The sequence below is a fragment of the Trachurus japonicus genome, chromosome 13 (genome assembly GCF_045865225.1).
Source record: "Trachurus japonicus isolate A0001 chromosome 13, Traja_1.0".
Taxonomy (NCBI): Eukaryota; Metazoa; Chordata; class Actinopteri; order Carangiformes; family Carangidae; genus Trachurus; species Trachurus japonicus.
In genome coordinates, this window is record NC_140919.1 from 34171949 (window position 1) to 34199127 (window position 27179).

Consider the following 27179-nt stretch of genomic DNA (forward strand, 5'->3'; position numbering starts at 1 on the left):
TCAGTGCAACAGTGCAATGGTTTAAAGGTTCCTTTGTAAATCTAGGCACACACACACACACTTACAAAAACACACTCACATTAAATAGTACAAAATGCACAGGTAAACAAAAACATGAAACCAGCCTTTGTTGAGGACAAACCCTCTGGCTGTAAAAGGGCAGTGTTGGAAAGCACAACTGTGATGCATTTTTGGACAGCAAATGAAGTAGTTCTCTTTATTTCAGATAGGAATCATTTTATATTGATTTCACAGTCATCAGATCTCTACCCAAGTGAACATTAATGGGAGGTTTTGGACAGTGCCTTTCAACCACCATCATCAAAACATGAATTAAGGGAATATCTCTTTGAAGAATTGTGTTCATACTTCTAGTAGAGTTTCAGACACTTGTAGGATCAATGCCAGGAATCACTGAAGCTGATCTGGCTGCACATGGTGGCCCAACTCCTACAGTGTGGTGTATAGTTATACAACTTTTGCATAATTTAATAGTCATTTTGTCAACGTAATCACCAGCAACCTGGCAACAGACCACATCCAACATCAAAGATACAGAAATCCTGCCATCCATTTCTGTCAAACAGCTGTTGGTGATTGGTGACAGGTCTGTTAAAGGTTCATATAATGACCCAGATGTTGCACGCCGGCCCTCATCCAGATTTTCCTGGAGTGTGTCGGCCCGTCTCGCCCCTGCTCTTTATCAATATTTGCAGCTTGACTGCGCTGCATGCTTACCTGCTTCTGCTGGACTATAAATAGCCTGTTTGTGCCCGTGCCAGCCGCTTTGTATGGGAGACCGAGCGCTGTGGGGGAATGTAGCTACTGTAGGTCGGGCTGGCTGGAGGGGATGTGGCTGCCATGTTAATTCAATTCAAGCAACCAGTATTCCCATTTTGAACCATGCTCCACTGGACTCTGGCCTTCATAGTCACAGAGTAATTTAAGTTAGGAGCTCGTCAGTTCAGTTACAGTGACAGTGCACTTTTCACATATCACTTCTTGCACTGATTAAGCTGAAGCCTAGTTTGGAGTGACCTCTTGTACTGGATTTTGCCCTTTTCTTTTGCACGTCCCAGTGGATATTTCCATAGTCACCAGGAGGGCTTATTAAAACTCCTTTTCCCTGTCTATCCATGCTTCACTCCGTTGTAGATGTTTCCATACGTACCGTGCTGCGCCTTGACCCTGACTGGGAATAGCCTGAGATTGGTGCTAATGGTCACAACGCTGCCCTCCTGAACCTCACACCCCAGCCTCTCTTTGACTTATTTCACTGATGATGTTAATAAAACTGACTTTTACGGTTGAGAAAAATTAAATACCAAAACACCTAATAGACATAATTGACATTACAAAAATGTTAATGTAGTATAAAGCGCTCAAGAAAAAAAAAGATTATTTGTGGTTTGAGCCACTAAAAGTCTGTGCCTAATGCCCATAAGAAAATCTATTCGACATGCTGTAGCTTTATAGAGGCACCAGCATTAGATCTATTTGCTGCTCCTGCAGTAAAAGGCTGAACATGTTGAGACTTGACATGTTTCAGCTCACAAAGCAAATCTAATATTTGTCATATTTATTTAACATATTGGTAATAGTTCAATGAGAAGTGCTGCAAAAAGGACAATTTAAGTTGCAGCAAAAATAACACATCTCTTTCTGCACCAATAGGCAAAATGACAGTGTCCTAGGTACTATGTTATTAAGCATTTTATGTTGTAGTGAATGGAAAGTGCACTTACCCAGAGCATGAGGCTATTTACAGCAACCGAGAACATGTACAAACCCAGTGTTTTAATCACGCTAATCCCTATGGCGCATGTCCTGTTTGTTCAATAAATAATGACCCGGTGGTCCCCATGTCTTCACCCGCACAGATACTGCTACTAGTTCTCCTGGAGTTTTTTAGGCTGCTACTAACTCTGAGGATCTTTTGCACAGTAACCGGTTTTGGTAGGTAGACAAACAAAGAGATTAGCAGTTCAGAGAAGAGACAGAGTGAACACATTACAAGCGAGAACTAAAAAAAACAAAACGGAAGCAGAAGACAATCAAAGCACTATTGATTTGGCTTTTAAAGACGTCTGGAGACTGTTGGCTAATCCTTTCTCCCTGCACAGGACTTAATGGGCAAATCTTGGCTCGCTGGAGAGCAGAGAGACAGAGGGTCAAGGCTGAGATGGGCTCGACTATTCAAACAGCTCTGAGCAGGATGTAGCCTGTGAAGGCTGAATGAAAAGCGACTCAGACTGAGTCACAAAGGCCTGCTGCTGACAATGACCCTATATTAAAACAAACCAGCCTACAATGAGGATGAGGACAAAGTGAAAACAGCAGTGACTCATCAAGAATCAAAGATTTGCCTCTGCTATTTGCATATTTTTGGCGTTTTAGGTAACCCTGCCTTTCTCTTCATGTAAAAACAAAAAACACACCCATATTCGTGCCTATTGGCTCAACCACTCTTTGCCATCAAACGCTCGAATATCAATACTGAGCCATGAACAGAGTTGAAAGGAATTGTAACACCTCAAAACGATAATTTTTTTATATTACTTACCTGAAGCTACGTTTTACTGGCTTTTACTTCACTTTTCATGGGAAACACAGCTTTTAAAAGAGTAATATCGAATGTCCCCAAAAGCCTCTCCTGCAGCAAAGTGAATTCACTGTGAATCACTCCTTTATAGCTCCATAAACCACATTCACAAAATCCTCACATGCCTTTCCCCTCCTGTCCATTTATTGGCAGTCAGCATCAGAGTGAAGAACAACTTGTTTTCAACTGGTAGCCAATGGCGACAGACAGTAAACATCAAGGGAAAAATACATGAACTACAGTATATTCACCGGCAGATAAAATCTAACATTTTGTGTCCGTGTCTCATTCTTAGTTTGATGAAAGAAAGTGTAGAGCGAGGCGGCAGTAACACCAGTCTGATGCTGAACCCTGGCCGATTCGACTTTGAGGTGTCAGACTGCTTCCTGCTGGGCTGTCCGCTGGGCCTTGTGTTGGCCATGAGACGCACTGTGCTGCCTGCTGTCCAGGGTAAGAACCACGCACATGCAACACATATGGTAGAAGATGAGACGCACATATAGAAGCATATGCAATGCCCAGGCACACACACACAAGGAAACCTGAATTTGTGTACTGTATGTGTGTCCATTAGTTACCAATTGTTTTGCTTTTTTTCATGGTTTTCTGATAGCAGCTCGTCAACCAGCTGCAAAACACTGTTAACTGCACTGATCAGCATGAATGGTGCCACAAAATAACTTTGGCTGACTGATGGAAAGTCAAGTTCAAAATTATGTAGCTGAATGATCTCAACATTTTTTACCATTTTAGTCATTTTCTGTACAAATGCTCCCATTTTTAAAAGGATCAGATCAGTATAAATTCATTTTAACCTGGATGTCACCTCTCCGCTTATTGAAACCTGAGTTCTCTGTTCTCTGAAGAAAAAGACACAAAAAGACAGTTTTTTAATGCTCTGCTCGTAGTTCACCAGATGAAAGGTCCTCTAATGGCAAGTGCAGCACAGAATATGCTTCAGCTTAGTCCCATATACTGTCAGATATTACTCTTCATCTGACACAGCTGCACTTCATGCTAAAATCCTAATGTGTTTTTTTTTTCTCCATTGTGTTCTCTGTCTGTCAGTGAGCCAGCTCCATCCAGCCTGCTCTCAGATTTTCAACCTTTTCTACCCCTCGGACCCTTCGGCCTCCCGACTGGAGCCGCTGCTGCAGCCTCTCTTCCATAAATTGCCACCGTTTGCTGTCCCACGCTACCAGCGCTACCCGCTCGGAGACGGACGCTCAATTCTCATAGGTACGACGGGTGATTTGAAACCTGGAAATCAATTTACCTGTGTGGGGAGATATTGGGGAGCAGCTCCTTCTGAATATTTCATTAGTTAATCTATCCTCTGGTGGAATTGTATTGCCATATTAATAACCTTTTAGATTTTGCATTTCAAAGCTGACGTTAGACCTTTGAGGAATTCTTCTAGTGAGCCTGGATTACAGTGGCAGAGAGACAGACTCTGTGGTTTAGTCATGTGAATCGTCATGGATGCAGAAGGCACATGGAGGCCTGATCCATTTGTGTGAGGTAAATCCTGACCCCAAAGCCTGAAGCATGAAGTAATTATACTTTATATTCTTGTGGTGCAGTACCTTTAGCCCGCCACAGCTCTCCGAGGATCAGGCGCAGTATGTGAGATATTAATCTGCTAGATATAGCACAGTCCTGCTGTAATCCCAGCGGAGGGCTTGATTGTAGAGACTGAGTCCTTAATGAGCCACTGATTTATTTGAAGCATGTTTTAGCCCACTTTTGGGACACAGAGACTCATCCTAAACAGTCACAGCAGTTGTGACGCATCGGCTGGTTCCTGCCTCTCTTTCCACCTACCTCACTGAGAGAAAGTAGGGCAAGGACTGATCGCTGCTGTGCTAACAGCCTGTGAGCATGAATCCTGATATGAAGATAAGGCTTTGTGGTTTGGTGCAAGGCTTTAAAAAATTTAGACCCTTTTTACTCAACATGCAATCATTAGAGATATGTATGACTAAAAGCAGATTTGTGAAATGTGCCATGTCAGTGAAATGGAAAATGAATTTCCATCTAGCTTTCAGTTATGCTTTTTGCGGGGGAGCACTGCATTTCCCTCAAACCACACATCCATACAGTCACTTAGGTATTATCATATTCACAAACCTTATTAAATGTAACTTTAGGAAAGCCACAATTCTGACACTTAAATTAAACTAATGTAAAATGCAGACATAATGAGTGTGGAATTGAGTGTGAACAGCAACAGCAGCATCTCTGTCAAGATCCCAGGAGAGATCTGATGCTTTTTGATGTTATCTGGTTCATTTAGACAGATCTAGGTTCCCTGTGTTTGATAAAAATAAAAATCAGTAGTTTCAAATTAGCGTCATCACCTTTTACTAATATGGAAACAGTTACATGTCAGAACTATTTAACATTTAGCGTTACATAAATGTACCAGTCGTACATCATAGGGGGCAAAATTGTTATCATGGCCACAGAAGCAGTACAGTTAAATCTGCTCAAAGCGAGATGACATCAAATGTCTGAAAAATGAAAACCCTTTCTTCATCATGTGAATGTGGTTCCATCAGTGAGCTAATTCCCATAGACTCCAATGTAAAAATGCTCTATTTTACAGCAGAAATAAACGTGTTTACAGCCTGGTAATAAAATAGTTTAGGTCTCTCTGTGGCTAATTTCCTCCTTCACGAGAACTGTACAAGGGAGAGTGGATACTTCACATAACACACACTCGTTTAAATTTTTATTAAGGATTCAATTTCAAGTAAGAATTAAGGGTGTGCCACTTTGAGCATTTGCCTGCCATAAACCAGCATACCATGAGGTCTGGGCCCTATACCTCTTTGCCCATTTTTTTGATTAACTGGGAGTTTGACAGACTAAATTTTTACCAAAATGGTGACGGCAGAGCAGCCCACTCTGAGCCTCAAGGCTGCTCTTTAGAAAGCTATGGGTGATACAGTATCAAGGAGGCTGTTTCAATCTTTCTTTACAGTCAGTGGATTAAATGAACCATGAGGTGTTTTGCCTCCTAAAGGTCACTGTAAAAATGGTTTCCCTTAATGGAAGACGTTCATGTCAGGTAAGTTAATTAAAACACAATGATCATTTGCCATCCACCTCCCCAGATTTTATACTTTGAATATGAGTGAATATTCAGTCAAATGCTGCAGCATGTCAATTAACAGAAAGTCCTATACTTAGCGTATGGCAATCTTATGCTTGGGTACTGTTACTACAGCTATCTAATGATTAAATTGATGAAAACATTTATCAAGGGGATTTACTATGAGGAGTGAGATAGTCATAAATTTGGTCTTAAACAGAAAATCTGTGTAAAATAGACCATAGATTTGGCCGGTGAGAGAAGAGAAAATGCTCATCTTCCTTAATAACACTGGAGCACATTTAAAACCTACTTATTAATGTCAGTGATGGTTAAATATTTAATTGAATCATCTGATCATTATCATTTGTCTATCCCACTGAAGTTGACAGAAAAAGTAGGATCACCCAATTTCAGCCCCAGAAATTGAAGACGTTATATAAAAATGACCATTAAAATAAATCAATACCTCTCAGATAGATTCAGTAAAAACTGAATATTATGCTGTATATACTGATTGTCTCGTACAGGGAAAAGTGTGTCATCGCAGCCTTGTCCCTGAACTGGAGGATTAGTGGAAATTCACTTAAGGGTATGGCATTGATTTATATCACTGAGTTGAGAAAATCATTTCCTGACTGTAACAAGAGATTCAACAACAATGACCGTTAAAGGAAAGTGAAAATATACAGTGGCTTAATAATGTTAGTAATAGGGTTAAGTTAAGTTAGATAATGCGCTGTGCTATGTTATGTTACCATAACAGCAGCAGTGCATGAATTATTTGTAATGTTTATTATGGGTCATGCTTGGGTTGGGATGAAAATGAAACACCCCAGCTCTAAGCAACTGTTGTTTAATGTTTTTCAAAGAATTACTCATCCAAAAAACTTCATAGTCAACCAAGCCCTGCTTTCGGTCCTCAGCAATAAAAATTATCATTAAGTTTATTGTCCTCTAGCTCACTGCTATGCCCGCACTCCCTTTTTGCACTAGTTGCTAACCATTGCCCAAGCATTGCTTCTATTATGTTTGAGTAAAGCGTCTACAACTAATGCAAAACATGTGCACTGTTTTTATGATATACATTTTGCAAGAACAGCTCACTGCTGCAAAGCTATAATTGGGTTGTTGACAAATAAGAAGTAAAACACATTTTTTGAAGAAAAAAAAAAAATTATGTAGTTCAAAATGTGATATTTGAGAATAGTGATCACTAACCTTTTCAATTCTTTCACTGTTTTTTTGAACATCTTCTCTGACCTGCACCATAAATGTGTCCTATGGTGTGACGTAAAAAAAAAAAAAAAACCTTAAATCCTACACAAATAGCATGAGACAGATTTATCTTAATTGTGAGACAGTTATTTTCATATAGTGTTATCTATTTAATGAGAAATTATTATTATTGTTATTATTATTATTATTGTTTTTCCTCATGACTTGTTGACCGTTTTCAATAAATTCAATGAGTGCGAGTCAAACTTTGATGTCAACCTTTGAAAACTGTTAAAAAAAAATTAAAATAATTCAAGGTGAATGATGATAATATATGCCCTAATGCAATACTCAACCATTTTTTAAGACATTTTCAACATAATACATTTTTGGTTCTTTTATGTGTGTTACACCATAGGACATTATGTCACACTAAAGGACAGAAACAGTCAGTAAAGAGAAATTGAGAGATTTTACATTGAAATATTTTTCATTTAACTTTGAAAATGTCAAAGATGAAAGAATATTCTTTTTTTTTGCAAACAATATCAACCATATTTTTAAACAAAACAAAAAAATAATAGTTTTCACCTAACGTACAAATTTTCAGCAAAAACGGAAAATATTTAAATTATTGTAGCTATTGCATTTAAAAACACTGGTAAGCAGCCAAGGTAAGAAAAATTGTATAAAAAAATCTTATTTAATTGTTTAAAATGCTTTTTTAAAGAGACCTTGTCCTCCAGTGTGACATATTTGTCCTTTGGTGTGACAGCTAAAGGTGTCACATCAAAGGACATTCCTGTAAAATTATGCCTGAGTTATTTATAAACATTTTTATCCTTTTTAAAAAAAACTTATAAGAGTTGTAAATCGTTTAATTATGCATGTGACAGTCACACCATAGGACAATTTTGAGATTTGACTCAAAAATGTAAAAAAAAAACAGTTTTTATAACAACAGGTCCATGTAGAACAAATACATGTTTAACCATTTACTGTATTTTAAATGATGAGAATACTAATTATATTCATTTTTATCTTCTGTGACAGTGTCATGTCAACAACCCAATTACACAATCAAGAGAGCTTTTAATTTAAATTGATGGCTAAAGTGGAAACACATGGCGACTGAGGTGAGAGAGAGAATTAAAGAAAGAGAAAGAGGCAGATTTAACAAGATACCATTAGATTTGATAGATTTATTATTATGTATTGATATTCTCTTTGAGTGCTGGTGTACTACACACAGCTCAGGTATAGCAGAACCCTTCATAGTCATTACCACATTTTTACAGGTCCTCATCTGTCAGTCTCTTTACTGCCCCTCACTGTGTGCCTGTCAGTGAGCTGCGCATGAGACCATGCCACATGTATGGTGGTCTGGATCTGAGCTCCCTCCTCCACCACCCAATACAAGGGCCAATCCATTCCCTACTGCTTGCACATGACCTGTGTACAAGGAGAAGTAGAAAAAAAACTGGTGCGTGATACTAAATAACGTGTGCAAAATGGATACTGGATGCCCAAGATGTGATTTATTAATTTAATCATGTTCAGCCCGTCACAAAGCGGCATGCTTGACGCCTCCTAGAGCCAGTAGTGCTGATAAAGGTGATGGAGTGTAAAAGCAGACGCACGGCGTAGACTTGCAGCTACACTGGGTTTTAATTATGGGTCTGCATCCCTGTTCCATTGATCGGACTTGGATGCTGTCAAATTATGTGTTAAATTAAAAACCATAGACAGATGCACATGGGCATAGGTAGACGCACGAAACACACTGGCTCAGGCAGACACACAGAAGAAACAGTGGCACAGATCACCCATTTCCTGTTCTGTAATATGGTAATCAGTTGTTATGAAGGCATGGAAAGCCAATCAAATCAGACTCCTTTGGGGATGACTTTGACATCAACACCCATCAACCGTGGGGCTTTTATTATGATGAATGTTGCTAATATAGAGAGAATGAGTCCTCTTCCTATTGATTTCCAGCTATGGTCCAGTTAGAAATATGATCATGCAAGACGGCAATTAAAGTCAGAACTGATCATGTGACTATAGCGCTGCTGTAATGCAAAGATGCTGCACTGTGTGTATGTTTTGTTGCTCGCACTGAATTAATCTGTCAGCAGGGTGCATGTGTGTGTGGAGGCTGAGAGCACAGTAAAGAAAGGAGGGGAGGGTGCAGAGTTAAATGTTTCTTTCTGTCTCTTAATGTTACAAAGACGTTTCAAGGCTGCAGAGCAATCATCCTCTGTCACCTTGTGTATTCTGTGTGTGTCCTTTTTACTCTCCCCTGCCTTGTGCTTGAATCATAATCTTTTCGTCATTTAATCGCACCAGCAGCTCAACCATATTTGCTTCTTCCTCTACTCTCAAACAGACTGTAGTTGCGTGCACGTGCTCGTCCTTTTAGCCCTCTTCGGGTCTATCTGTGTGGCCACACAGCCTCGTCTCTCCTGCTAGCCCTTGCACTTTTCTGATGCTCCTCTCGCTCTGCTGTATTCCTCGCCATATATCTTTTGAAATTTTTAGTAAAATGCATTAGTAAGGGCTCTCTCTCTCTCTCTCTTGTGCTAATATTCTTGAGCTTGAATGAGAATAAGACTCCGCTGAGAGGTGTGTGGCAGGCAGAGCTTATTGATGATAACAGATTGTAGTGGAGGAACATGCATGTGTATGAACATCCTTTCAGTCTCTTAAAAAGCTCAGAGCAGCTGTAATTGACAGAAAATCACTGTAAAGTATTCAGTACAGTATATACCTTAGAGCAGAGAGAGAGGCAGGGCATCTGTGATCAGCTGTGAATACTAATCTTTCACCAATAGTTTCCATCTCAGTAACCTCTAAAACATGTCAAACCTGTAAAAAGAAGTTTCATCACTGCGCCTCAGTGGGATACCTGCCCAGTAGTATGCACAAGTAGCACTTCATATATTCCAAGGCAACTCTTATACAAGGTAGTCGCTCCAACACTCAACCACTATATCTTCTTCACCTTGAATCCATACACATTTGAAATATTTATGTACGGCCACATAAAAAAAAGGACAATAGTTCCTGTACAAAGGACATAAATACTGCCAGTGCAGTTGACAATAGGAGTCGGTCAGTTACAAAGCGCCTGGGCACTGGCGCTGTTACATATATGATGACACACAGGTCAGATAGAAAGCAGACATCGTTCACCTTGAATCCATACACACACACACACACACACTAATTGCAGAGAAAATAGTAAAAAAAAACACAAAAAAAAACCAAAGTCATGTCTTTAAACGTTTTTTTCTGTCCAACCAACACTCAAAATATGCTCTAGTATATATTGATCGACAGCTGTATGTCATTACCACACAAAGTCCCATATATTGAGTGATTCAGTTGAAAAACCTTTACTTTCCAGCACTACACAAGTACACAACACCTTAATAGTGCCTTTTCTTTGCAGGACTGCACCCAGTTTGTGTGTTTATTACACTCAATTTTTGATCAGTCATCTTTTAAACCTGATGTAGACTAATTTAAACTAGGTAAACAATTTTCAATTTGTAGTATGTGTCTTTTCATACAAAGCCATCTCTCTCTCTCTCTCTCTCTCTCTCTCTCTCTCTGACACTGATACACAGTACATGTCAGATTCTACCATCTTCCTCATCCTAATGTGCACTATTCTCTGCCTTCACTGTGTAGATGTATTAATCACATCTGATTCTCTGTCACGTCTCTTCATCTGTATTCTGCCGCAGACGTAAATCCATCACAGACAAGTCGTGCAACATGTGGTTGCATCTGATGCTTCACTGTATTTGGAACCACAGCAACTAGTCAGCAGATAAGGGGTTAATCTGCCGATAACTGGGCCACTGCGTCCGCCAAACGGACCATTCTGGGTGTTTGACACATACAAACCCATCCCCAGTTACATGTATTGAATGCATGTAGGCACACACATCGTTTGTGATTAACGCGAGAGGAAGTCATGTAAACACAGAAAATTGTAGGAAAGCTGTTGGGAGAATTTGTTCTTTCCAGAGATGCAGCTCCCATGAAAGATGTGCTCTGGCCGACATTGGCAGGCAAGCAGGCACACGCACTCTCATTTCATCTCAGCTCTCCTAAACCATGCTGCTCCCTGCTCACACTCTCAGTATTCCTCCTCTTATCCACTCCATCACAGGGGATTGATATGTATTACAGTAAATACCAGAGAGCAGATAACATGATACTCAAGTGGGGTCACCTGCACTTTGACTCTTGGCTTTTATGTGACATACATACAAATATACAGTCTAGATTGCTTTCCATTCAATTGTTTGACGAGGCATGGATTGGTTCATAGGTCATCAACATTTCTTTAGTTGCACACTGTGCATCTCAGCGGCATTGCAGATGCAAGTCAAACCATTTTCTATTGTCATAACAGTAACATAGGAGGTCTAGCTGACAGGATAATGACTACTCTCTTGAGTCAGGCTGAAATAAAAAAAGTTTTTCTTATAATTCAGGTTGGAGGAACATGGTGTGGGGGTGTTTTCAAAGAAAGATGTTGCTGCTGTGTTTTTCAGCTTCCTGTGTTTGGTAGAAGTTTAATTACATTCAGTGTGAGTTTCCTTTTGTTTCCATGATGTTGTAGGATTTAGCCCAAATGTGCTATTGAGCTGATCTGGTAGACATTTGCTTCTCTAATGATTAAATTATTGACGAGATGTGCTTTCTAAGCGCTCTGCATCTCAGGGAATTGCAAGTGGATCCATGATTCCTGGTGGAACCAGGTCTCTGGGGAAAATTCAAATTTTCTTAATATACAGTATTATCACCGAACAAATAGGGAAGAGCTGCATAGAGACAAGCCGGTAGGAGAGAAGAACTAAGCCTGATAAATTATTCTTCTTGTCAGCAGGAGCGCAGAGCAAGATGCTTTTTGGGACTTCCAAAGCCAATACAAATGGATTCAACCCCCAAAGAGTAAAAGCAGTATCTGACATTGTACGCCTACTTAGTGCTTGTCTTGGATTTCCTCCTTGAAAGAAGAAGCAAATGGAAACATAGCAAGAATCTATCTTATTAAGCAAAATACCAGCATTGATTTAAAGATTGAGGCCAGCCAGTTGTTGTGTGATCAAAGCATCTCCCGCCTTCATCTCTCCTTGTTTGTCCTTGTCTCTTCTCTTCCCTTCCCACCCCTCTAGAGGAAAGTATCCAAGGCCATCCAAACGTGTTTCTGGAAGGTGAGCAAACCCACGGAGGTCCAGCTCCACAGCAGCCCTCTGAGACAAAGACTGAAGGAGGAGGAGAAGAGGGAGGTCGCAGAGCCAGTCTGACCAGCTTGGAAAGCGAAACGTCAGTTTGCTCCATGGGCCAGCTAGGAAAAACCATTGCTAACAGTGAGTGGGAGGGAAGGAGAGGAGAGGAGAAAAGGAAAGGACTCTTGTCTTTGTCTCATTTATAATCTCCTGAGATGAAGTTAAGTTCATGAGGTTTCACAGCTCTTAAGGTGACCTCTAATTTCCTCATTCAGTGTAAGAGGAGGTATTTAGATCCTTTACTTAAGCAAATGCAGAAAAACAACGCTGTCCAATATGCTCTTCAGATAATTCAGAATGTGAGCATTTTATCCTTGGTAACTTAAGCAAAATCATTCATTATGCATAATCATAGGTGCATGAGATCATCCTTTGTGGATGACGGTAGCTCTTGTGTTCGCTTTGCTGCAGGGACAAGTTATAATTTGCAGCTTGCCCCTCGAAGAAGCCTCCTGGATGAGAGGTGAAGCATCTCAAAAACATCAAGCAAGTCTAGCTGCCTATTGGTACAGTTCTTAGCTCTTAGAGCTCTAAGCTCTTAGAAATAACATGACCTGGATGACTGATGACTGAAGTACTTCAAAACTGCACTGAAGTACCCTTTAGTAAATTGAGTCGGTTACTTTTCAACACAGTCTTTATTTCTCTGTGTGTTTTAGTATCCGGTAGCTGGTGGGGCTCCAAAAGGCTGGACTTTGCTCTGTACTGCCCTGATGTGCTGACCACCTTCCCAACGGTGGCGCTGCCGCATCTTTTTCACGCCTCCTACTGGGAGTCCACCGACGTAGCAGCTTTTGTTCTCCGACAGGTAGGAGAGCCTTATTTACCTCCTTACCTTTCTTTCTCAGCAGGTTTCATACTCTGGGACAGCTGTCATCACTTGCAAATACCACACATTTACATTTGGAAGGTGTTTTTAGCATAGCATACACTGTATAGGAAGTTTTGAGTTGTTTTCTGTGATTTATAAGTATACTTTAGCTCACACATCATCTAAAGGCTGTTTCAGTCTGACATTTCAGCAAGGCAAAGCTATTTGCAGAAAAGAAATTGCCGAACCGTATCTCAAAAGCCTGAACTTCTTAAATTAAAGGTGGGGAGGCTTTCTGAGCACGCTGCTCAGAAAATAGATGAAACAAAGAAACAGAGGACAGTACAAGCACAGTTTTTTGTTCGGGCCATAAGTTTGACTGTGTACCCTGTCTTCCTTGATGTATCAGGCGTGTTCTGCTCTAAGCCCATAGCCTCCACGTTTGTTTGTTGTGTTACATGTTGTCACACCCAAATGAGAGCAGCAGGAAGTGACTTCCCACCCCTGCTGCAACCATTTATTATTGTGAGAGATGAACTGGGAAATGTTTCAGGCTGTACTGTAATTTAACAAAACCATCAACAAGAACGTTGTAGGAGGTGGGAGGTGAAGACACTGGACAGGGTGTTCATTTTGAAACACATTTTTTATATCATATCATAATTAAATGTTATAAATCTATTGTACATAATTATTGAATTATAATACCTTTATATAAATCTGCTAATTTAGAAGCAAGGTCGTGGACAGATTCAACAGTCCTATTGTGAACATATTATATAAACTGGCCTTGACATGCAGGGATATTTTGGTAATACCTTTCATTTAATTTATAGTATGTTCAGCATGTGTTAGATGCTGCATCCTTAATGACTTTTCTCTTTTGCCATCTCCAAATGCTGCGGCTTGTGGAGCAGCTGTTTTCATTTTTCATTTAATGGTGTCTTGCCCCACAAGCAACACGGCACTGGAGAAAGATGCTGCTTAGCTGTTCAAGGGCTGCTACTGCACATGAGACTCACTGAATATGTTATTACCAGCAGTCTGGCAGGGAGCCAGTAACACCATCAATACTTGTAGCTGTGGACAAAGTCAGTTGTGTAATGTATACCGATATTCACTGATTGATTTGTGTAAAGTAATTTTAAGGCACAATCTGGTTCTGAGTCGTGACGTGTGGATTTACAGCAAGCCACATGATGTAAAGGCCCATTTTTACCTTGACTTAGCCTCGATGAGTGATTCAAGATTGCGTAATGGTCTGCAAAACAAAGGGAAGGTCACCACCACCACCACTGTTAGCACACTTTATGTGGAAATGTTTGGCATTCATCTCACACCTCACAGTTGAGCCCCAGACAAGTGGGGGCCATTTTATTAAATGCTTACCAGCTGCAACAGCGTGATGCTTGTATTGTTTTCACCCTCTGAGACTGTGTGTATGTTTTTGTGTGTGACTAACTACCACAGAGGGAATTCTGAAAACATTGGCAGGTGTTTTTGATATTGTCAACATGTTAGCGTTACAACCATGTACAGACACAAAATGCAAATACAAGTGTGTAGTTGAGAACATGATGAAAGTGGAGTTTGAAGATGGGTGGGGCAGTGGCTACTTATATAATAATGCTACTGTAGGGTACTTATGGGTTGAAACTTCAACATATAGACAGACATCAAGGCCGGTGTGTTTACATAGTTATGTAGTTGGGGCTGGTTTATGGATAATTGTAAAAACTCATGACTTAAATCTGCAGAAATTAAAGAAGCATAAAGAGTTAGTTTGGAGTTTGAAACCTTTGATCAGAGGTCTCATGGTGTCTCTAGTCTAATATTTCCAGTACTAAGTAGGAATTAAACCATTTACCCACTTGGCTGCTCATGAAATATCATGTCTTTAACAGTGATTGCATTTGTGTATTTGTGTATTTGTGCATCAGATTGAAAGACTGTAATGTGAACCAAATCCTCAGACAACAACTAAGAGCAGGACCCAAAAAAGAAAAAGCACACCATGTCATGTCCTGTTAGAGGCATTAGAAACACTGGCAGTCTTTGAACTTGATCATTAGAAAGCAGAGTTCCCCAAGGAGAAAGAAAAGAACAATTTCTCCACCCTGCCACTGTCTGCTCCAGCATGTCTTTGTGAGGAAACGTGAGGGGAATGAGGAGAGCATATAGGAAATAAGAAGTGCTATCGACGCCATCAGAAAGCTAATAAACTTGAAGATCATTATTTTGGTTCAGTGGTTTTCAGCTCCACTTGGTGCTGTACCGTATTAAAAGACCGTCATGGAATTTAAGGGCTGTGCAGAAAGTAATTTCCTAAAATCAAGTTTTTTTTCAGTGTACAGTACTTAGTGGGAGAACCTCTTTTACCAGACGCACGGATCGTCTGGAGGTCCAAGCCACCCATTGACTGAGGCAAGAATAATATGCATGGCCTCTTTCAAGTAGGGAGCAGTCATTTTCATTTGAGTATTCCAAAGCACTCCTTAGCCCTTAATCTGCGTCAGTGTTGCTCTTGTCACAATGGCTTTCCATTAGAATTGTGATTTATGATCCCTAAACATAACTGCAGATTTAATTTCAAGGCTTCAGCAGTTAAATCTTCCAAGTAATTATTTTGTATTCCTCACTCAATGTGCAGGAAGTGCTCAGGTGAGACTAGTAAAGTCAAATTTATATAGTGACAAATCAAAACACGTAAAAATAATTAATATACTAAAATGAATAATAATATAGTAGTGGGTGTGGAGCAGGGTCGCACAGTGGCTCTAGAGGCAGAAATACTTGCAGAGAGAGACAGGAGGAGTGAGGTGAGAAAACACTAACCTGTTGGGATGGAAGAGCCTGAGTTAGTAACAAGTGTCACGGGAATATGAATGTATACAGCGGCAGAGGTAGAGGACAGGACAGGAGCTCAGTGCATCAAGGGACATCCTCTAGAAGGCCTATGGCAGCATAACTAGGGGACGGATCAAGGCAAGTCTGAGCCAGCCTTAACTCCAGGCTATATCAAAAAGGAAAGTTTTAAGGCTACTCCTAAACTTAGACAGAGTGTCTGCATCCAGCACCCAAACTGGGAGCTGGTTCCACAGGGAAGAGCCTGACAGCTGAAGACTCTGCCTCCCATTCTACTCTTTGAGACTCTAGAGATATGATGGCGTCCGACCATAAAGGGCTTTGTGGGTGAAGAAGAAAATTCTGTGTAGGATTCAATTCTTTGGATGGATGGCTTGTATAAGGAGCCAGTGTAGTGAAGCTAACATGGAAAATTTGCTTTCTATGAGAGTTTAAGGTCCACCATGATAAGAGATAACACTGTGATTTCTCACAGTGATGCTGGAGGCTAGAGCATCCAGAGTAACTATACTGTATCATCATTATGTCTGTGGTGTTTGTGGCCAAGTATAATAACTTAAGTTCTGTCTTACCCTAATAGCCAAAAATAAAACTACAAGACATTCATTCTGCCAACTGACTTGTTTCACCAGTCTTCCTTTATAACTACAATCGATCATCATCTGCATAACGATTAAAGTGTTTCCTCATAATGCTGAAATCAGCAATATGACTCAACCAGTTAAGGGCAGTCCCTTTAATTCGAATAAATGTTCCACACTCTGTAATTGGATGTGATTGTCTTGAGAATCTTAGAGAGTTTGGTGGAAACTCTTTTGTTTTATTATCTTCACTCTTTGATAGGCGAAAGGGTCAAGGGTCATTTACTGTATGTTGGCTCTGCAGGTCAACAAATTAAACCAAACTCAGTTGGATAGATCAGTCTTTACCAGAAATAGGTTAAATTTACATGTTGAAAAAGGCTTTAGAACTGACACAAGTGAACAAGACAACACTGGCACAGAGTGGAGGGAACACTGACTAAACACACTGGGGCCAGGGAAACAATGAGACACAGGTGCAACACATTATATGGAGGTCAGGTAATCACACAGGAGGGAGGAAGCTGGAACAAGACAAGAGGTGAAAATCTGAATAAAACAGGAAATGGAAAAGGAAACAAAGAGACATGACAGAGCCCACGCTTAATGCTCCTCCTGTGCTGTACAAATGCAAGGGAGGTGTTATTTAATTACGTTTAGCTTGTGTTTGCGTATGCCCACTTTTATATGCATCTGTGTTTATTGGCAGCTCATGCGGTGTGACTGTGTGAAGACCCAGGAAGCGGACCATTTGGACTCGGCTCCATTCTCTCCCTCCAGCCCACGAGAAAAATGGCTCAGAAGAAGGACACATGTCAAACTAAGGGTAATAAAGTAGTCTGTGTGTTCTTTTTTATATAAATATACTTTTGTCCCAGTTTAGTCTGGTTGCAAAATCGCTAACAGAAATATGAAATCCATTCAAATCATTTTTAGAAGCTCATACGCAAACTTTACGTGAACAAACTCATGAATATTTTGACATAACACTTTGGCTTGGATGGTAAGATATTACACAACCAAGGATATTGTCTCCAAGGTTACCTCAATCTCAGAAATACACCCACACACATGCATACGCACACATCCACAACAGCACAAGTTGGCTTTTATTATGCAGTGGCCTTGCATTCATTCACACTAAAAATAGAGTTATCAATAGCTCCAGAGGTTGCAGTGCTTCAGCTGTGCAGTCTGTGTGAATGTGCTGTGGCCTGATTCTTGAAATAGTCCTACACATTCACCTTGAATCAAGCAGGCAGACAGACAATTCAAAGTCAAAATCACTTTATTTTTCCATTAGGAACTTCAATGCAGGAGAACGTCAGTACAGGTGCAGACATACACAACACAATAACAATCACACATCCTTAACAATAGCAACACAGACATGTCATGCCACACATATCCATGAGATGGAGGGTTAAAACAATTTCCTGCTGATTCTGAGCCGTGCAGAGTAGAACAATCAGGGTCCAGGGTTTGCTATCCACCAAACGCTGCTTTTATCTGCTATTTTAAAAGACTAAAGAATTTAGTGACTGCATTCTTTTCAAGAGGCTATAGAACCAGAGAGCCATGAAAACATATCTATAAATGGGGCCATGACGGTTTCCTTGTGTCATCTTGTTCATGCCTCACCTCTGCCAAGTCATGTGTCTCTGATGTAAGTGCTTCAAGGAAAACAGCTGTGACAAGTTGCCCTGTCCTGAATGCAATTCATTGTACAGAGATTTAGAACTGCTCTGTGCTGATTCAGTGGAGGCAGAGTCACAGCATACACTGCTGCAGAGTGATACTATTCAAGAGGCTTGCCGCCTATTTCTGATCTTCCTCTGTTTGGTAAGAGGTCTTTGTCACAGCTGGAGAGGAACCACTTGCGTAGCTGGTTTTTTTTTTGGTTGTTGTTGTTGGGTTTTTTGTACATGTTGCTCTTTTGAAGGCAGCTGACTCTCCACCGTCTGTCTTTCACACTGTCTTTCAGTCTGGTGATACTGAGGCACATGTTATTTTCCTGTTGTTACATAAGAACACACAAGTATTTAGTGGACTGTGTTGGGGAAATTCCAGGAGATACTGAACAGTGTCAGGCCTCCATACATCACACAGGGCTGTGAAGTTATGTGTGAATTTGTATTTGTACTTGTGTGAACATACATGTTTGCTTTTTCTGCATGCATGCTATCAGTGGGTAAGTGAGAACTTGCGTTTGAAAACAGCAGCTGAAATTTAGCAGTTGTGCTATGTCCGGCACATTTACACTGAAGCTTAATGCGTCAGTATTGATGAATGTGCACTGTCCCAATTCAATAAATAAAAAAAAGAAATTAAAGTTACCATTTAACAAAGCTAATGCAGGATAACAGCTGGAAATGTTAAACTTCCTTAGAAGTTAGATATCACATCCTTTAAATCAGTTCTCATTGGCCAGTGTGGTTGTGTAACACAACCACAACTTGTTTGATCACATTAGCTTACTGAGCACTCATGTGCACATGCTCCACTTGTGGAGGAAATGCTATACTTTCTCTACAGGACAACTACTGTCAGTATGTCTGCCATGTGCTGGAAAAGAACATGGGTGCCGAGCAGTTCTCCAGGACAAAGTAAAGATTACAGAAATGGCAGAGAAGTCTGTTGGGGAAATTTTCTGTCATGGTGACCCACAACAGTGTCTGAGAATTAGACATTAGAGTGATCATAATATGCTATTAAAATGCAACCATCTCTGCAAGAAGAGATTTAGGGATTAGTGTTTTTCTGCTGGCTCACTCGGAGGTAGTCACTGAATGGAAAAGAACATGACGAGGAAGCTTAACAGAGAGTTAACACTCTTTTCTCTAAGGTCGCACGGTATGTGCTTCACAGGCGCTGAAATCTGGAAATGCAACACATCAAAGTGGAGAAAACTTCAGCTATTTTCTGTCATGTTGAGTAGTGCTGTATGTCACAAAATCTTGTAAAAGCACATTATTTAAGGACAAACACCAGTGGTGATGTTAGTGGAGCTTTGTGGTGGCTCAGGCAGACACCATACTGTCTAATCATGCACACATCTGATGTTGCTCCTTGTCAAGCTTCCTGAGGTTTGAGCATGGAAGTTAATTCTTGACAGTAGCAACATGTGTGAAAAAATAATCTCAGGATGTCTGAATCTGCTTGGTGTCTTTGTCAAAGCTCTTGTGGTTAAATGTGTATTACTGTTGCAACAAAAGGTTGAAACATTAATGTCGTGAATGAAGTATTTTATGATTCTCCTTATTGTCCACTGTAGAATGTCACAGCCAACCACAGGGTGAATGATATCATCGCCACGGAGGATGGACCTCAGACTCTGGTTGGTCGCTTCATGTACGGCCCCTTGGACATGGTCACTCTGACAGGAGAAAAGGTGAAAAAGAAGGCCATGATTGATCACTGACGATACAGGTTTGTGTGTGAAAGACTGACTTTAACCGCTACATGGTGACTCACTTTGTCCTTGTCAGGTGGACATCCTGCTGATGACACAACCTCAGTCTGGCCGCTGGGTGCACTTTGACACGGACGTGACCAACAGCAGCGGTAGAGTCACATATACCATACCCAAGAGCAAGAAGCTCAGCCTGGGAGTCTATCCGATTAAAATGGTGGTCAAGTAAGCATCCATGTAGCATGCCCTTTACTGAGTGCTGCATTATCTAATAAGACGTAGCAAGACATAGAAAAAGGAGAGACTCATTGAATTAGGTCCTATGCTCGTGCTTTGTATCAGTGCGTGAGCTTTCTAGCTGCAGTAATAAAAGGCTGTCTTGAACTGGCCAACAACCATGTTTTAGCCAATGCAGTTTCTCTTTCTTCCTTTTTCTAACCCAAGGGGAGATCAGACCAGTGCAGAGGCCTACCTGACTGTGTTGCCACGGGGCATGGAGTGTGTGGTCTTCAGCATCGACGGTTCTTTTGCTGCCAGTGTGTCAATCATGGGCAGCGACCCCAAGGTCCGCCCGGGAGCCGTGGACGTCGTCAGGTAACAGGCAGCCTCTGAATGTGCGTGGGTGAGTGCGTTTGCACATGTGAGTGTTCAGAGCGATGTAAGAATTCAGAAGTGCCTGTGTCCTCCTTTGTGCACGCCAAGCGTTTTACACATTTAAGCGTGTCCTTCCCATGTTAATGCCTACTACAGGAAAACCTTTGAGATGAATATCTTTGAAACCGTTTTGATGTTATGTATTCACACACAGGCACTGGCAGGACCTGGGGTATCTGATCATCTACATAACGGGTCGTCCCGATATGCAGAAACAGCGCGTGGTATCTTGGCTCTCGCAGCACAATTTTCCCCACGGAATGATCTTCTTCTCTGAAGGCCTGGTTCACGATCCCCTGCGACAAAAGACTATTTTCCTCAGGAACCTAATACAGGAGGTAGACCTCTGAGACACAGCAGCATTCTGACATTAACTGGGCATTTAATCTGTCTTTAAAAGCATGTGAAACATTTTACCCCTCCTCCCTGAAGCGATATTTCTATTTCTCTGCTCTGTGTCACTCTTTCTGCGTTCTGCAAGCTCTCAGTCTGGGGTTGTGCTGCATTGAAATGCCACAAACATCTCTGAATGATCATTTCCTCTCTCACCAGTGTCACATTAAGATCAACTCTGCTTATGGCTCCATGAAGGACATCTCTGTTTACAACATGCTCGGCCTCAGCCCCTCACAGATTTATATTGTTGGCAGACCTTCGAAGAAGTACCAGAATCAGTGCCAGGTGGTTCAATTTCCATTTGTTGCTTTTATCTCTTTTTAATAGTGTTTCTGTCTTTTACCTCAGTTGAAATTTGTGGTTTTACTATTGTGTTTTCTTATTTACTATCATCTCCTTACAATGCTCTCTCTGTGTGTTGTCTCCAGTTCCTATGTGAGGGCTACGCAGCGCACCTCTCCACGCTTCAGTTTGGGCACAGAGCCAGACCAAAGAAATCTCCCTCGGTTCGTATGGTCCTAAGGAAAGGATCATTTGGTCTCTCAGCGAAGCCTGACTTCCTGTGTAAGCGGACCCACTTGCGCAGGACCATGTCAGTACAACAACCCGACCCACCGTGCACACCCAACCCCAAGCCTGAGCGAGCCCAGAGCCAGCCAGAGTCCGATAAGGACCATGCGGGTGGAGGAGGAGGAGGGGGAGGAGGCGGAGGCGGAGGTGGAAGAGGAGGCGGTGGCGGTGGACAAGGTGTATGGGGACGAGCCTCCATACACCGTGGAGACACAACTCCCTGACGTCAAAAACAAAATGCGAGGATTGTAGGAGGACGGAAGAAGAGGAGAACAAAAAGGTCTTAGTGTCTAGAGCCAAGGTGAGATCTTAGTGTTCATTAAAGATTGAACTTATAATTAGAGATTGTAAGCCTGTGAATATTCTCATTTGTCCAGGTCATAGTTATCTCAAGGAAATATAAATCGAATGCAACTGGACTTGGTTATTTGTCTAGGAAGACGTTTCACCTCTCATCCAAGAGGCTTTATCAGTTCATGTACGCATCTGACCAGGCTAGGACTGGTCCGTAGAGATTGTAACAACTTGGATCTTACATTCGAGGCATTCTTTATCATTACCTTCAAATGATTGAACACAAGGTTTAGGCTGAGAAAATGAAGGTGAGCAGAAAATACATTACTTAAATGCAATTTGCAATTTGCAAACCACTAGATTCCGTTTTTGACCTTGATGCTGTCATGTGCTCACAGTCTTGTGCAGTGAGGGAATATTACTGATATTGCAGGTGTCACTTACAGCACGTCCAACTGCTTGTTTCATCTCCGTCTGGACTTGCACAGATGTCTTTCACATGATGCAGGTTTTCTCTTGGGACAAAGCAATGTGAGGCAAATTCAAATTCAGAATGAAGCAATAAGACACATTATTTAGTTTTGTATTTAAAAAAAAGAGAGTGGTTGGCAAGATGCTGTGCATTGTGGGTAGCATTTGAGTTTTGCCTGTGAAGAAATCTGTTTAAATCAGCAGACAAATTTTGCTCTTTCATTATGTGGGCCCCTCACATCAGGGACCTGGGCCTGGATCTGAGTACGAAGTACAAAGTGCAGTGTGTTTGATCAGTGTGAGCACTGTGTACAATAGTTGAGAGCAGATTTTTCAAGTGGACCCAGCCACGGTTCATTGATCGATGCTCAGATCCACTTGAAAAGGTGGCCTCAAGTACAGTTCATGTGTACTGAAGAATGCTTTATATAATGGGTGTGAAAACTAATGTACCAAAAGACAAAAGTACACAGACTTGTGTTGAGAGCATCACAGCAGTGCAGACTGTCAATATACGTGAGATTGCTGTTTTACTGTTTCCCACTTAAAAATAACAATCACTGTCACATAAGCAGCAGTGGACATTAACATGAATTTAATAAATCTTGATGAATAATGCAGCCTTTCACATTTCACTTCACTGCATTGCTTGTTAAGCCTTTAAGCGCACAACGCTCCATAAAGCAGTGGCACAAACGTAGATTGATTTTGCTCGCTGATGTTGAGTTCCGGCAAAGTCAATAAATGTCCACGTTGATTAGATTATGTTCTTTGTTGTACCTGATACATTACAGTCTTTACGCAGAGGCATTAATATTTTTTTAAAAATAAACTTGCGTCTAAGAGGCCAGAAGAATAAAAGGACAAAAACAACAGGAGGGAAAAATTATTCTTGTGTCACCCTGTGTAAGATGTGCTATTATTAGCAGCAGCATGATTATGATTATGTGAGTACTGATGAGCTACAACTGCAGTGTCCTCCCATGCTTGAAATCCACTCGTTTTTAGTTTTGGAAATATTGTCGTTGCAATTATGGAGATTGGAGCTGTATCACCATGAGATATGTTGGAGCAAATACGCTGACAGAGAGTGTGCAAACACTCATCAACCCGTCGACTTTTCCCCGAGTGTGAGAAACTTGCCTAATTTCCCTCTCTCATTTGACAGTGTCATCTCTACCTACTGAACCTGTACATTGGATCCTTTGCTGGTATTGCTCACAGCTCAGCTTTACCTCTGCGCTTGGCCCTCTACACTTTGACACCCGTTCGGCCCTTTTTCCGGACCTGCCCGTGGATAATGTCACTTAGTCTCCAGTCGCCTGAAATGTGAAGAAGATGCCGGGGATGTCGGTGATTTTTGGGGATGGCCGTGTCAAGCTCAAATTGTGTCTAATTGTAAAATCAGAAGAACATACTCGAGATGGTAAATATACACACATATTCATGCACACACATGTTTCAGAGGATGAAAAATATGGCGCCTGAGGTGACTTTGAACATGCTGACACTCAAGCAGCAGATTACAAGATGCTGCGCCACACTCTCATCCCATTCAGACCGCTGTGCTGACAGGTGGTCATGTTGTCTGACTCCTGCATCGGTGTAAATACTCAACACAACCCATCCTGCGTGGGCTTGTGGACAGAGAAGCACTGTGACATTTAGGTTCAATCTGTACATGAGCTCTGCGATCTGGAGCCCAAATCGGCCGACCTCCCATCTCATTCTTACTGTTACTGTAGATGTCTCCCTCGCGTTGAGACTGCCAATCCCCACCCAACCCATCCTCCTTCACCAACAAGTGAGGCAGAATATGCCTTTCGACAGCCGCCTCAGACCAGGTCCACAGCCACTGAAGCGCTGTGCTGTGCATGACTCGGTTCCCAAGGTCGCATTTGCACTATGCCACAATTGTTTTCAATTTAGCTGCGGCACTAGCTTAAGATTCAAAAGAGTTATATTTGTATTTGTACTTGTAGTTCCTGTTTCTCCTGCAGATCGTGCTCTGGCTCCTTCTGTTGGTTACTGTAACTACTACAGGATTAAACACAAATAGTTCGTAGGGAAGTGTTGATTTGACCATAAAATGTTTACAGATTGACAGACACTGCTTTAAAAAGGGAGCAACTCTTGTTCAGCTACATAATTACAGTGACAGTGTAATTATCATTATTGGCAATGTCAGTGTAATTGCTTAGTAGTTGCAGTGGCTTGCAGGATATTGTACATTAGACCCCACGCCAGTTGAAACTCCACCAGGATGCCATAGCATCCATTTATTTACAGCTGCACCGGAGCCAATAGATTTGTGATTAAATCTGATGCTGTCTTGTGCACTCGGTTGAATTGAGTCTTATTGTGGCCATGTTTAAAACTCTGTGCAAGTCAAACATATTTTTCTATAAGGAAATATTGTAAATAGAAATATTTTCAATGTACGTTTTTGAACCTTTTTGTTGTTTGACTTGTTAAATGGTTGATTTTTGCCTTAAATTGTATTTGATGTTGTGTAGAGATACAAAACTATTTTTATTTCTTTGACCAAAGTATTGAGTTTTACAGTTACATCATGATGAAGTGCATTTTATCAAGTTGATATTTTGCTTTGACATGTTTTGGATACTGTGTGTGTGTGTGTGTGTGTGTGTGTGTGTGTGTGTGTGTGTGTGTGTGTGTGTGTGTGTGTGTGTGTGTGTGTGTGTGTGTGTGTGTGTGTGTGTGTGTGTGTGTGTGTGTGAATGAGTGTGAATGAGTGTCTTGGTATTTGTTGTGTATTTCCTGTGAATATGAAGACAGTGACCATGATGAGTAAAGTCCTCTGCAGAGGAAGCAGTGAACAAAGGGAGGTCAGTGTTAACATACCTGTGTGTTCTCACTGCAGCTCACTACTTTTCGGAACTGACTGTGTATTTCTGTGGTGTGGATTGAAGCACTATGTCAGAGGATTACTGGGTGGAGGTTTTTATACCTGCTATGAAAGAAAAAGGGCTTATGAGTTCTTAGGATGTCCTGGTTTAACTGAACAGAGTAGAACGTGCACACCAGGAGGGAGACCCCCCTTTTCTCACCCGTTGCACATCATAGGTGGTGCAGTAATGAGCTATTTGATTACTACTAAGTATGTATGACTCCCTGTAGTGCCACCCCTGTAATTGTAGTGCACCGATTAGCATTTCTTGGTAATTGTATAATATTGTAGAAACAATACTGAAATACTTAACTCAATTTTGTTTTTCCATTAAAATTGTTAATACAGAAACGTTGTTATCCATGCAACAAAATCATTCCCATCGATGTACAATCAATAATCAAAGTGACTCCATTAGAGTGTAGAACACATAGTGATATTTTGCTGCCCTGATGAGACAGCAGGAGCGAAATATCTAAGCTGGCCAGCAATGTAGTACACCAATGTTAGTAAATGGCAAATAATGATCTAATGGTTAAATGGTGACGTGCATGTTAATTATTTGATATGGTTAAGTGATCAGCTGTCATGTTTGTGGCACTCTCTAATAATAGAGTAGTTATTTGTAATAAAGTGGTGAATAATTATTATTCATGAACATAAATTCAACCACTACCTGCTGAATAAAATAGAAAACAGTACCTCAATCATGATAAATAACTGAGGCTTTTCAACAGTTCATAATAATAATATTCTCCAAGTGTAAATGGAGGATGACATAGTTAATACAAACTGACATTACTTCTTGCTTTACCATCAGACTCTCACCCAAAAGGAAAACACATCTCACCAGACCAGCTTCCACATTGATCTTACCACTCCAGTGGAGGGATGGATGTTGTTGTTCCAAAACATTCATTCATTCATGTATTGTTTTAATGGCACTGGTGGAGATCACTGTCTGACATGCAGGTTCAAACGGAGGTTCAGGACTGTGAAGGCCACAGCACATGATTCACATCATTTTCATACTCACCAAAATTTCTCTGGTACATCATGCCATACATACCTGTATGTGTGGTAGTATTCCTGTCCTGGAAGAGACCACTAGCTGTCAGGAGAGGAATGTTTCATCACAATAAAAATTATTCACAACAACTTTGCATTGATTTGCAGTGCACTTTCCTTTAACAAGGGAAGTGGAACAAAGTCATGCCGACCAAACAATGGAGCCAATGAGTCACTGGATCCCCTTACTGTGGTATCAAGAATTTAGTAGAACAAACAAAGACTCTCTTCACCCAATCACTCTATTGCATGAAAATCTTAGTTATAAGTTTTGAAACCACAATTTTCTGTTCATATATTTACTGACACCTTTAGATGCAAATACAGATCACTACACTCTGTTCACTACAGTCACTGTTCCTATTGAAGCACCAGCCAGTTCAGCAGTCTGTGACTAAAGCTCCTGCTGTTGGTGCCCCAACTATGAGCCCTCCTTCACTTATACAGTAGCTCTTTTCTTGTTGCCATCTTGATAGAACATCAGATTGGCCTAAGTTGCCGGTATTTTTATAAATGCAACAGATTTCATAACTAAACTGAGCATCACCCCTGTGTGGAAGTGTCTCTATGGATCCTTTAATCAGTTTTTTTCCTTAAATTCATCATCTAATCATGTAAATGAGATTAATCTATTTTCGTTTTATTCTTGGATAATAGAAGGAAATAGTCTTTAATTATAAATAACAGTAGGATATGTTATTATCATGTAAAATCATTGTATATATTGAGAGATTTAAATGTTATACAATTATTATCTTCCAATACAAATGACTAACCTCTAATTAAGTACTAATTAATGTTGTCAAATGATTACTATTCACCAAATCATGACTTAACTATTGGGTATCAGCCTAATTTGCCATTTATTAACAATTCTCATGACTTATAAAGTAAGATTTTGTATGTTAATTAATATCGTA

At 40.8% G+C, this 27179-nt stretch overlaps 1 protein-coding gene across 2 annotated transcripts in view; it reads left to right on the forward strand.

Moving 5' to 3' along the window:
* Positions 1 to 24963, forward strand: part of pitpnm3 (PITPNM family member 3) — a 90298-nt gene extending 65335 nt beyond the window's left edge. Inside the window, exons 9-20 of one of the 2 annotated variants that reach the window (XM_085796142.1) lie at positions 2898 to 3052; positions 3671 to 3841; positions 12113 to 12307; positions 12886 to 13034; positions 17193 to 17309; positions 19758 to 19874; positions 19972 to 20120; positions 20340 to 20489; positions 20704 to 20887; positions 21102 to 21230; positions 21374 to 21816; positions 23449 to 24963. In XM_085796142.1, the coding sequence (XP_085652268.1) occupies positions 2898 to 3052; positions 3671 to 3841; positions 12113 to 12307; positions 12886 to 13034; positions 17193 to 17309; positions 19758 to 19874; positions 19972 to 20120; positions 20340 to 20489; positions 20704 to 20887; positions 21102 to 21230; positions 21374 to 21739 (1882 nt within the window). In that variant the 3' untranslated portion in view covers positions 21740 to 21816; positions 23449 to 24963. The remainder of the gene's footprint in view (positions 1 to 2897; positions 3053 to 3670; positions 3842 to 12112; positions 12308 to 12885; positions 13035 to 17192; positions 17310 to 19757; positions 19875 to 19971; positions 20121 to 20339; positions 20490 to 20703; positions 20888 to 21101; positions 21231 to 21373; positions 21817 to 23448) is intronic. The other variant, XM_085796140.1, reaches the window with a different exon arrangement.
* The last annotated feature ends 2216 nt before the right edge of the window (positions 24964 to 27179 follow it).